The 12,806-nt window shown below is 41.8% G+C and overlaps 1 protein-coding gene across 1 annotated transcript; it reads right to left on the bottom strand.

Annotated features, from left to right (window-relative positions):
• Positions 1-1,406: 1,406 nt before the first annotated feature.
• LOC141026568 (uncharacterized) lies at positions 1,407-2,093 on the bottom strand. The gene has a single exon (XM_073503326.1). It carries the CDS (start codon positions 2,091-2,093, stop codon positions 1,407-1,409), a length of 687 nt encoding a protein of 228 aa, XP_073359427.1.
• Positions 2,094-12,806: the final 10,713 nt, after the last annotated feature.

Genomic DNA, 12,806 nt, shown 5'->3' with positions numbered 1-12,806 from the left:
AATTTTTCTTCCTATGATGGTGCATACAGAGATTACCGGTGAAAGTTGTCGATGCCCTGAAGACCCCAGGAGATGGGGAGATACCGGGAGATGGGCTTGCTGGCATTCGGCTGTGCAAAGAAAGTTTCATGCCGGTCAAGTACCACAAGTGTGATGATGGCCGCATCATTGTTGACAGTGAAGAGCTCAAGGTTCATAAAGCCGTTCTTTTCGGTTTCAAGACCACCACCCGTGAAGATCTTCAGATCGAGCTGGTTATGAACATGCTGACCGAGGAGCCACAAATGTAGCACGACAACGCAAGAGTGTCCTTTACACTAGGTATACTGCGAAATCTATGTTCATAGCAATTATGCATCTATGGGGTTACGTCTTCATTATGTCTTGGGTGATGATGACTATGAGAGGAGGACATGTTGCAGTTAGAGTAAATGCTAGGATTCGGCCCTATTCAGGACTCAAAATAGGGCTTACACAAGTGGTTGCTTTATTGGCTGCTGTTTCCCTGGCTATAATCATGAACGATGGTAACGCAAATGGAATCATTAAGTGGTTTTATTAATATTTTAAATCATGGAGTTAAGATGGTAGAACTACCTATGAGTGTTTGCGTAGGAGATGCGGGAAGGGCATTAGTTGTGTTCTTGACTCTTTGGTAATGCAGGAATAATGTGAGATTACAAAATAAATGGTATAGTGATCTTATGATTCTTCTTTAGATAAGTTGCTTGTGGATCATGGGATGCTCTATATTGCAGATGAAGGTGGTAAACAAAGAGGTGCTGATGTTGGGAGCAAAGAGGTGTTGATGGTCTATATGCGCAGGCTAGAGCACGTAGCAGGTGAATTGTACAGTTCATCGCAAGTGTGGAGTCACAGGGTATTGCGGTGTCGCCTGCGCATCTCTCAGTTATATTTTCTGTCCTCTGCCATAGTTTTATTTTTTGGACCTTCATGTTAAGTCTGGCTGGGCTTGTTACCATGTATGATTTGTGATACTAGTTGATTACTTTAGTTTCTAGCTGTAGTTTGCATCAGGGGCTTTAAAGACCAAGTGGTTTCTGTTAATGGAAAATCAGAGGGGGCGACCCTTCTTTTGAATAAAAAAATGAACTTTCTCTATGCAATTAAAAAATAAAATTTCTCTATTCAAACCCAGTTGAGAACAGTATTCATTATAAATCTAAAATAATCTTTTGGTAAAAATGGCTATCTCATTCTGTATCATAGCTAGCGAAACCGAAACAAAATAAACGTCTTAAGTATAATATCTCGTGAACGTGGATCAAAGTAGGCAAGACAGCTAGAATAAAGGATGATTCAACTTGCAGGAAATTTGAACTTACGACTTACTATCAGTATAATAAAGTTTACAGACTATCAGCTAGATAAATTGAAGAAACATTTTAGGTTGATTCATTCTTGCTTCCGGACTTCCTCGACCGCCTAGATGGTGTGGCGAGATGCTGGCACAGACTCTCGAACCCCTTCTGGAAGTTCACCAAGCGCCTGTATACATCGTAGGTGGCATACACGTCCCTGGAAGCATAATAGATGTTCTTCAAGGGCAAGGGCGCTTCTGCCCATATATGGTGGTCATCTTCTGTGATAGCATCCTTCATCTTGTTGTAGCTGTGGTGGGTGATGGAACCAGCGTAGACCCCCAAGCCATACTTTGGCTTAATCGTCACTGGATCAGGCACTCTCCACATATTCTGGATATCCACAAAGTTTTGTACCACCAGACCAACACGCTTGAGTTTTTTCTCGTCATTGTTGATGTCCACCCCAACAAAGGTGTACTCCTCGTCGAGCAGGAAGGCGGCAAGTAGGCCGCAGTGCTCACCAGCAACGCTTATGTGGTACACGAGGACGTAGATGCCAACGCATAACTGGACCACGGCAGCCATCTGTGTCGGACCACGAGGCCAGGTGTACTCCACATCCAGTGCAACTATCTTCTGGTCGTCGTTCCGCAGCCAGTATTTGAATCTGCCAATGCAGTACCCAACACAGCTAGCCTTGTTCGTGTACTTCACAAAAATTTCGGTATTTCCATCTGCCCTAGCAGCATAATCTTTCTCGAACGCCATGCCGAAGGACTGTAATTGATGAAACCAGTATAAAACATGAAGCATGACAATAACATGATAACAATAAGCCGAGATGAATATGACGGCAGATAGTATAGTAATTCTGGCGCTATTGAAAGTTTACGTAAACAAGTGCATGAACAATTTAAACTAAACAAGTACTCCCTCTATAAAGAAATCACTAAAGTATTGAACCAAAAGTTGTTATATTTCCTTGCAGAGGGAGTATATGCGAATTAACAATCAAAATTTACGCACTTGAAATATTTATCTAAACAACTGCATCAACAATCAAGAATAAACATGTATCTATGAATAGTTCATCGCCCATGCAGATGAAACTGTGTGTACAAACTAAAGAAGCAGGAGAAAAACAAGAAATTGACAAGACAACAGACTAGATGTTGCATGCAGATGAATCTGTGTGCAAAATTCTCATAAGGCAACGGACTACATGTTGCAGGCAGATGAATCTGTGCGCACAAAATAAAGAAGCAGGAGAACAAGAAATTGACAAGAAGAAGGCCATCGTATGTGCTTCTACTGGAGAACTACTAACATAATTGACAGGAAGGAGAACTCACCGTTCCAGAAGCCAGATTGTTGGGAGAGCGGGCGACGCAGAGGAAGAGGGAATCGGGAGGACGTAGAGGAAGAGGAACCGTTTTTGGAGAGTCGTGGCAGTGAGGACAAAGCGCCCTCGCGCATGCCCGTCCTAAATAATTGGGACGGGCCTCGTCGCGCCTGTTGGAGTCCTCGCTTCCTTTCTCATGTTCACATTTAAAATGGGCTCATCCCATTATAATAAGCCCGTATAAGAAAGCACAAGAAGCCCAAACGCTTCACGGTTGAGATTACTGATCTAAACTTGCTAAAAAAATCTCAAAATAAAAAAACTAGCTAAAAGAACATTACGTGATCTAAAACTACCTCTTCGTGAGATCCCAAATTCCCAATATTTCCTTGTGGTCGGTTGTTAGAGAATCCCCTATAAATAAACATTACATGATCTAAAACCACCTCTTCATGAGATCCAAAATTCCCAATATTTCCTTGTGATCGGTTGTTAGAGAATCCCCTATAAATACGAAGCTTTTCACGGCATAGATCGTATACTTCCACCCCACGCCTCCCACCCCTCGCCTCCCATACCTAGCCTTCCATGACTACACCGAATTACCACCCCACGCCGCCCAAAGTAGCTCCCAGGTCGGTGAAGCCGACGGAGCCGTCATCTTGGAAGCCTGCGTCGACGAATCCTTAGATGAAAGAGAAGGGCACGTCAGAGAAGCCGACGAAAGAGAAGAGCACGTCGGAGAAGCCGGCGAAGCAAAAGATGAAAGCGAACGGCAATGGAGCCGGTCGCCATCGAGAGAATCCTCTGGTAACGATCGAGATCCTTGTATTCTGTATACTCCATCCTTCCGAAGTCTGCATGCAATCCCATTGTTTACGGCGCACTTCCTTTTGATCTCGTTTAGTTACAGCCATAACGAACTATCCCTATTTTACCGAAGGGAGATGGGTGTGTCTAGAAAGAAAAGAAAAAAGGAAAAAAAAGGCTTGCACAAATCTTAGCATAAAATCAATGACATAGGACTTAGATAAGCAATACTTAGAGCACATCTAGATGTGCTTTAGCAAAACTTAAGGGAGATCGTGGATGCCTTCAGTTTTTAGTCGTGAATGCCTCTCTCTGTAATGAAACTTGCGCTAATTTTCGTGCTAGAAAGTTCTATGTGCAACGATATGGAAAGGAAGGACTAGTAATTAACTTTGTTTAAAACCAGCAACCGAATCAACAAAATAATCGTAGTACTCCTAACTGCCTGATCAAATACGCAGTAGACAGAATACAAAGTAGTTTTGTACGTAAGTTGCACGCCTCACTTATTTGGCATTGAGAACATCAAATGTATGTACTATATTAAATTTTAGGTTGACGAGAAAGAAAGGAGAAAACTAAAAATAAAGATGGACAGTAGGCTCACATGTTTCGGTCCATGTCAACATTTTTAGGCTGCTTGATGCTAACTAGTTGTGTTTTTGGTTGCTCGAGTCACTACTATGGTCATGTTTACTGGACATAAGGTTATCGTCTCAATCTGATGGGAACTAAGGAGTGTGCTCTTGAATGCTTGCAATGGAACTGCTACATTCCTTTTTTGAGATTATCTATAAACTATTGATCTTCTGGTCATGTATGCAATTATTTTCGTAAGCGTGACGCCTGAAACTTTAGTAGTGTACATAGACCAAAGTCTGATCTTTCTACTAAAAATCTGTACTATCATCAGTCAATTTGCCGACAGAGATAGCTTGTTTTTCTATGTCTGGTGTTCATTATATGGCCTAGAAGCTCTATGATTTCATGCAGTACTGTAGAGCACAATTTTGATATTGGCATAGATTAGATCTAGTCGGTTCTATGCGTGTTTAAATGAATACCATACAGAATCTAATCACACTATTTGTACATTCAGGAAACTCAGGTTGCTTCATTGCTGCAATACGAGAAGTTCATAAAAGAATTAAATGCACAGCAACTGACGTACATCAAGTTGATTGGACTGGGTGAACTTCTCAAGACTCCTGGCATGAGAATGAGACGTCTACTGTGCCAGGCCATCGCTTATTCATATGATGCAGAGCAGGATGCCTTTATAATTAATGGGAGACCATGTAGGATCACACTAAAAGATGTGGAGCATATAACAGGCCTGTCGTGCATGGGGAAGAATCACGTCTCTTCAAATCACAGCGATACTTTGGAATTGTGGAAGGAACTGAAAGGCCCCAATGACACAAAAGTAACTTTGAAAGGATTGCTAGCCAAGATGAAAGGCGACAGCACACCTAATTTTGTCAGGCCATTTGTCTTGTACACCATAGGCAAATATGTATGCCCGAGAACACAGCTGTATGTGGACAACAGATACCTTGGGATGGTTAGAAATGTTGAGACAATAAAGAGCACCAATTTTGGACAGCTTACACTTGACCATCTTATGGCTAGCGTCAGGAAATTTGTAAATGGTGGAGCAAATCTGGAGGGCAACCTACCACTGCAAGTAATACAATCATTATTAACATACCATACATTTAATTTTATGGAAAATTTTATAAGCTGTTTTTGTTCTAATGCAGACGTGGTACTACGAGAAGTGGAGGGTGCACCAATTGGACTCTACCATCTCGTATGCATCAAGGTTAAGGCTGCTGATCCAAAACTGGAGTGACGAGAAGGCACAGAAGGTTGACAACATAATCAACAAAAATTATATAGGGGTTCGACAGGTAAAGTGTTAGTGCTGTGTGCCTAGATTATCTAGCATATGTTTTGAATGATACTAACGACACTAACATGCAGTATGTCGATGACCTGCTGCGGCCTTTCAATCCGCCACCAGTTGGGACGCCGGTCAAACCAAAGACTGACGGTCAGGTAAATGATGAACATCAGGCACAAATATATATTTTAACTTTGCAAGTACAATCGAAGTCATATGCTTCTAACTGCTTGTAATTTGTAGGATAAGGCACTCATGGGCCCTGTATTGGCTGATTTGAAATAAGTTGCCTCCATTGTGCGGGAGGCCAGTGCACAACAATTTGATAGGATGTGCACCCTTGAAAAAAAATGGACGAGTGCCTTAGGCGTACACTTGCGAACGGCAGACGCACGAACGACCTCATCACAAAATTCAATGTAAGTATACCATTATGAGTTTCTATAAAGAATTTTACTATCAATACTCTCCACACTAACACATTTCTTTAAAGAACCACCGCTATTAAATATTTGATGTTGATTGCCCAGGAGTAGAGGACATACAGCTATCTGACCTGGGAGTACCTGTGGACCCAGTGGAGGTCCCAGGAGAGAATACTACTCACCAGCAAAAACAAAAAGATGACACGGAGGTCATTGCCAAAGTAATTTCTGCTAAGGGAATACAAAAAGATAACATGGATGCCCACATGAAGAACGTAGCTGAAGATTTGCAGCCTGCTCCTAGTTTGCAATCGCGAAAGCATTCAAAAACCACCACAAGCCTTGAAGCTTTCATGTGATACACATTTCACATCTAACTGATTTTGTTTTAAGTTAATGCAGATTCGTAGCTAACATATGATCTTCCACGTTCAGGATGAAGAAGACAGAGCTGTTGCTGCAGCTTGCAAGGAGAGTCTCAAGAATGTTTCACAGCTTTATAAAGAGCTGGATGCTTCGCAGGGTGCTCTGAGTTTGAATTCGCGAAAGCATTCCAAAGCCACCATAAGCCTTGAAGCTTTCCTGGTGTTGCACATTTTATAGTTAACTGGTTTTTTTTTCACGCAGATTGCAAGCTAACAAGTGCTTTATTTCGAATCACAGGATCCTCTGAATTTGAGGCACAATGAGAATGTGCGAAAGGCTGAAGAAAGAAGAGATCAAGATGATGAAGATGTCAGTATTGAGGTGGGGGAGAGGCAGGTACCAAAAGCAAACACCGGTCTGCCAAGGCTAAGGGAATAAGGGAGCCGGAAGAGCCCCATGTCTTCCCAGTTGATGAGGACAACTATGATGATTCTTTAGCAAAGCAGCGACAAGATAGTGTGGTTGATTCCATGCTACCAACTCGTGCGAGCATCCGAAAAAAGAGTGGCATCTTCATTATTGTGCAATGAAGATTATGTTCTGTACGATAGTGATAAGAAGAGAAAGAAAAACAGGACTCCATCGGAGTCTACCAACGATTCCAAGGACACAAAGAATACAAAGAGGAAAAACCGTGCAAGCAATTTAAAAGATACAGACACAGGTGCTTCGAGGCTGGAGACCGACCTTGAAAAGTTTCAACAGAATTACGTGGCCAAAATTGTCAACAACTCAGATCTTGATAAACAATTGGTGGTAATTGATGACATTGTTCTGCTACAGAAGCATTTATTGCTACAGGTGCGCCACTGGTAACTTTTTTTTGAATTTTTTTATTTTTTTCTGAATTTTGAAGGTGGGAAAATAGTAGTGGTGCACCGTCTAACCCCCACCGTGCGCCATTGCTATTTTTGAATTTTGAATTTGGATGTGGATCGTGATTTTTTTGCCCTTTTTTGCTTGTTTTTTTGCACGATATTTTTTCAAATTTTGTTCTCGTTTTTGGATCTTGTACGTTCTTTTGCCAGAGAGGAGTTCACCGGAGAGGAGGGCCGAGGTCACCGGAGAGGAGGAGGAGGAGGTCACCGGAGAGGAGCTCGCCTACATCGCCGGAGAGGAGGAGGAGGTCGCCGAAGAGGACTTCACCGGAGAGGAGGGAGGAGAAACTGTGAGGGGAGGGGAGGAGAGGAGGGAGGAGGAGCTCACGGGAGAGGAGGGAGGAGGAGATCACCGGAGAGGAGGGAGGAGGAGATCACCGAAGAGGAGGGAGGAGGAGCTCACTGGAGAGGAGGGAGGAGAAACCGTGAGGGGAGGGGAGGAGAGGAGGGAGGAGGAGGTCGCCGGAGAGGAGGAGGAGGAGGTCGCCGGAGAGGAGGAGGGGAGTATGGTGGAGGAGAGGAGGGGAGATGGAGTGCAGGAGAGGAGGAGATGGAGTGGAGGAGAGGTGGAGTGGAGGAGAACAATGAAGAGGTTAGGAGGAGAGGACCCCGCGCAGCCATATATACGGCATAGTAATGGCGCACCGTGGGCAGGTGCGCCATTACTAATTATTTATTTATTTTTGAATTTTGAAGGCGGGAAGATAGTAATGGCGCACCTTGGGCAGGTGCGCCATTACTAACTTTTTTTATTTTTTTGATATTGTTTGAATTTTGAAGGCGGGAAGATAGTAATGGCGCACCATGGGCAGGTGCGCCATTACTGAGTTTGATTTTTTTTGAATTTTTTGCCTCTCCAGATCTTGAAAGCCCCGTAACTTTTTTTCTGTTAGGTTTTTGGAGATTTTGAAAATATTCAACGGGGTTCCCCCGATGGGTATCGGATGTAACTTTTCGAGTAGATGATTTTTCATATAAAAAACTTTTTCATCGGAGTTCGTATGCAAAAGTTATGCCCATTTTACAAATTCTCGAGAGATTTTGCAAAAAAGTCGAAAATTCATGTTTGTAAATTTTGCTAACAACTAGACCACATATCACATGGGAATATTATTTTCTTTTATTTTTTTGACATTTCTGTCATTTTCTTTTATTTTTTTGAAACTGAAAAGGCGGTCCAGGGGTGCATTTGGTGAATTTTTTGTAAGGCACAGACGTGTGATGTGTAAATGTTAGTTGTGGCGCATCAGGGGACAGTGCGCCATTACTAGTTAAAACTAGTAATGGCGCACTATCCCCTGGTGCGCCATTACTAGTTTTGAAAAAAAAAATTGTTAGTAGTGGCGCACAGAGTGTGTGGTGCGCCATTACTAGTTAAAACTAGTAATGGCGCACTGTCTCCTGGTGCGCCATTACTAGTTTTGGAAAAAAAATTGTTAGTAGTGGCGCACCGTGGGTGTGGTGCGCTATTAGTGATATGGACACTAATGGCGTACCTACACATGGTGCGCCACTGCTATATAGCAGTGGCGCACCACATATGTGGTGCGCCATTAATGTCCATATTAGCTATAGCCCTTTTCCTAGTAGTGTGATCCAGAACTGGAGCGAGGAGAAGGCGAAAAAGGTTGACAATATAATCCAGAATAATTATCTGGGAGTTGGAGAGGTAAAATGTCAACACATTGCCTGGATTATGTAACATATATATTTTCTAAATCATACTAACGACACAAAACTGCAGTATGTTGAGGACCTGATGAGGCCTTTCATTCCAGCACGAGATGGTAGCTTGCCAAACCGAAGACTGGCTCTCAGGTAAATGGGTTACATCAGGCACAAATATATATTGTAACATTCCAACTAGTATGAAGTTATATGATTCTAACTGTTTCAAAGTCTCAGATTAAGGTACTCGTCGGACGTGTATTGACTGGTTTGCAAGAAGTCGCCTCCCTCATGCGGGAGGCCGGTGCAGAACAAGTCGATAGGATGTGCACTCTTGAAAACAAAATGGATGAGTTCCTTAGGCGTACCCGTACAAATGGCAAGCTCACGGAGGACCTCATCAAAGAATTGAACGTAAGCCTAGAATTATGAGATTAGTATATATATTTGGAAATTTATGTGTACAAGTTTTTTTTCTAAATTACTTTACTATGGAAACACCCCAGACTAACTTGTATTTTTTAAGGAAAAACGCGATGGAATATTTCCAGGAGTGGAGGACATACATCTATCTGACATCGGGGCACCTTCACACCTAATGGAGGCCTCTGTTGAGAATGCTGAGCAGGCTTCTGGCCAGGGGAAACAAAAGGATGTCACGGAGGTCGCTGCTAAGCACGATTGTAAGCAGGGAATAAAAAATGATGACATGGAGCCCCCCATGAACAACCTTGATGAAGATTTTGACGTACGCATGCATGTTAACTTAATTATGAAATAATCAATGTCGTTTCATAAATAACATATGATCTTCCACGTACAGGATGAAGCATTCGAAAGAGCTACTGTAAAAATCAAACAGGATCTCAGTGGTGTTCATAAGCTTTTGAAAGAGGTGGATGATATCTAGGGAGCTCCTAGTTTTGATAAGCAAATGCATTCCAAAGCCACCAAAAGCCTTGAAGATTTCCAGGTGATGCACATTTTAACTATAATTAAGCAAGAATCTGCTAAAGGCTAACACAAGGTTTATTTCGTATGACAGAGTCTGTTCAACAGACGGAGTAAGCAGCACTCCGTGAAGGCTACGGGATCGCGGGATCCTGAAGAGCCCCGTGTCTTCACAGATGATGACAGCCATGATGAATCCTTTCGAAAGCAGCAACAAGTAAGTGTGGTTGAATCGACGCCACCAAATCATGGGGGCGAAAAGAAAAGGGTGGTATTACAATTATTTAAGAATGACGAGTCTGCTTCGTACGATACTGAGAAGAAAAAAAGGAAAAACAAGACTCCATCAGAGTGTACAAATGATTCGGAGGCACGAACAATAAAAAGAGGAAAATTGGCTATAGCAACTTAAAAAAGAGGTCAGAAGTTCCTGAAATCCAGAGGGACCAGCTAGACGTGGTTCGGCAGAATTTCGTGGCGTCACTGATCAATACTACAAATCGTGAAAAACAAATGGTCTTAGTTGATGACATTGTCGTGCTATCAAAGCATTTGCAATGCCTCACCCATAAAGATGAAAATGAAGATGGCGTATGGTTGGGTGACAAAGTAAGATAGTATTGCACAAATTAGTTTATGAAGTTTCATTTTTGTACAATACAATTAACTTGATTATTGTTGTAGGTGGTTGATGCCGCGATCCACCTCATGCGTCATGATGAACCAATTGACACAAGGGACGGCCAACTGGTTTACATTGAGAGGGTGGCCGGCGTCGCTAAGCTCGAAAGAGATGGTAGGATAGAGGAGTGCTACGAGGACGCTTTGGCAGGCATTCCTGGAACCACACAAGGCACCACCTACCTGAAACATGATATGGTATTTTAACCTGATGTAGGACAGATTTTTTATTACTATGCACGTTGATCTAATTATCTGTGCACTCCAGGTTTTCCTACCTATGAACAGTTTAAATGTCCACTAGTTCCTTGTGGTCGTTAAACCCAGAAGGAAGGAGATTCAGGTTCTTGATTCACTTTGCAACAATAAGAACATCATTAATTCTTCCCATAGGTTTCTTAATAGTGGAATCCGCAAGGTGCAAGTTTAGAGAGCAATCACCAAAATCACGAAAATCTAGCAAATCGCACAAAGTTTTGGGAATAGTGAGAACACTAGCACCCAAATCACATAAAGCATAGAACTCATGATCTTTAATCTTAATTTTAATAGTAGGTTCCCACTCATCATAAAGTTTTCTAGGGATAGAAACTTCTAACTCAAGTTCTTCTTCATAAGATTGCATCAAGGCATCAACGATATGTTTAGTAAACGCTTTATTTTGACTATAAGCATGAGGAGAATTTAGCACGGATTGCAATAAGGAAATACAATCTATCAAAGAGAAATTTTCATAACTATTCCTTGAAATCCAAAATAGTGGGTTTATTAACATCTAGGGTTTTGATTTCTTCAATCCCACTTTTATCAATTTTAGCATCAAGATCTAAAAACTCCGAATTTTTGGAATGCCTTCTAGGTAAAGGTGGATCATATTCAGTCCCATCATTATCAAGATTCATATTGCAAAACAAAGATTTAATAGGGGATACATCAATAAGTTTTAGATCTTCATCTTTATTTTCATAGAAATCCGGTTTTGCGGCCATCTTATTAACTAAGGTAGCCTGCTTATCCGATATTTCAGCTATCAACTTCTCAAGACGAGCAATTTGGGATCTTAAACCATCAAATTCTTTAGACATATCATCGAGCTCTTTATTCACATAACTCATAAAACTTTTCTGTTCCTTAAGCTCGTTTCTGAAGAAATTATTATGCTCGAATTGCAAAACCATAAAACTCCTGACATTGCTTTCGATCTCTTCTAACCTTTTAAGGTGAAGATCTCAAAATCTAGGTAGAGCCATCGTGACAAACAAGCAATCCAACACCCGAGCAAACAAAAAGCAAGCGAAAAAGAGGCAAACGGAAAAGAGAGGGCGAATAAAAAGGCAAGGGTGAAGTGGGGGAGAGGAAAACGAGAGGCAAATGGCAAATAATGTAATGCGGGAGATAAGGGATTGTGATGGGTACTTGGTATGTTGACTTTTGCGTAGACCTCCCCGGCAACGGCGCCAGAAATCCTACTTGGTACCTCTTGAGCAGTGCGTTGGTTTTCCCTTGAAGTGGAAAGGGTGATGCAGCAAAGTAGCGTAAGTATTTCCCTTAGTTTTTAAGAACCAAGGTATCAATCCAGTAGGAGGCTACGCGCGAGTCCCTCGTACCTACACAAAACAACTTAATCCTCGCAACCAACGCGATAAGGGGTTGTCAATCCCTTCACGGTCACTTACGAGAGTGAGATCTGATAGATATGATAGGATAATTTTTTTGGTATTTTTTTTATAAAGATGCAAAGTAAAATAAAAGCAAAGGAAAAAGCAAAGGAAATAACTAAGTGTTGGAAGATTAATATGATGAAGATAGACCCGGGGGCCATAGGTTTCACTAGTGGCTTCTCTCAAGAGCATAAGTATTTTACGGTAGGTGAACAAATTACTGTTGAGCAATTGACAGAATTGAGCATAGTTATGAGAATATCTAGGTATGATCATGTATATAGGCATCACGTCCGAGACAAGTAGACCGACTCCTGCCTGCATCTACTACTATTACTCCACTCATCGACCGCTATCCAGCATGCATCTAGAGTATTAAGTTCATAAAAACAGAGTAACGCCTTAAGCAAGATGACATGATGTAGAGGGATAAATTCATGCACTATGATAAAAACCCCATCTTGTTATCCTCGATGGCAACAATACAATACGTGCCTTGCTGCCCCTACTGTCACTGGGAAAGGACACCGCAAGATTGAACCCAAAGCTAAGCACTTCTCTCATTGCAAGAAAGATCAATCTAGTAGGCCAAACCAAACTCATAATTCGAAGAGACTTGCAAAGATAACCAATCATACATAAAAGAATTCAAAGAAGATTCAAATATTGTTCATAGATAAACTTGATCATAAAGCCACAATTCATCGGTCTCAACAAACACACCGCAAAAGAA

Source organism: Aegilops tauschii, chromosome 1 (assembly GCF_002575655.3).
Source record: "Aegilops tauschii subsp. strangulata cultivar AL8/78 chromosome 1, Aet v6.0, whole genome shotgun sequence".
NCBI classification, from domain to species: Eukaryota; Viridiplantae; Streptophyta; class Magnoliopsida; order Poales; family Poaceae; genus Aegilops; species Aegilops tauschii.
Note: the sequence above shows the minus strand (reverse complement) of the source record. Positions and strands in the feature narration are given on the sequence as shown.

Coding starts and splice junctions, on each gene's coding strand:
- LOC141026568 (XM_073503326.1), bottom strand. CDS start 2,093: ATGGCGTTCGAGAAAGATTATGCTGCTAGGGCAGATGGAAATACCGAA.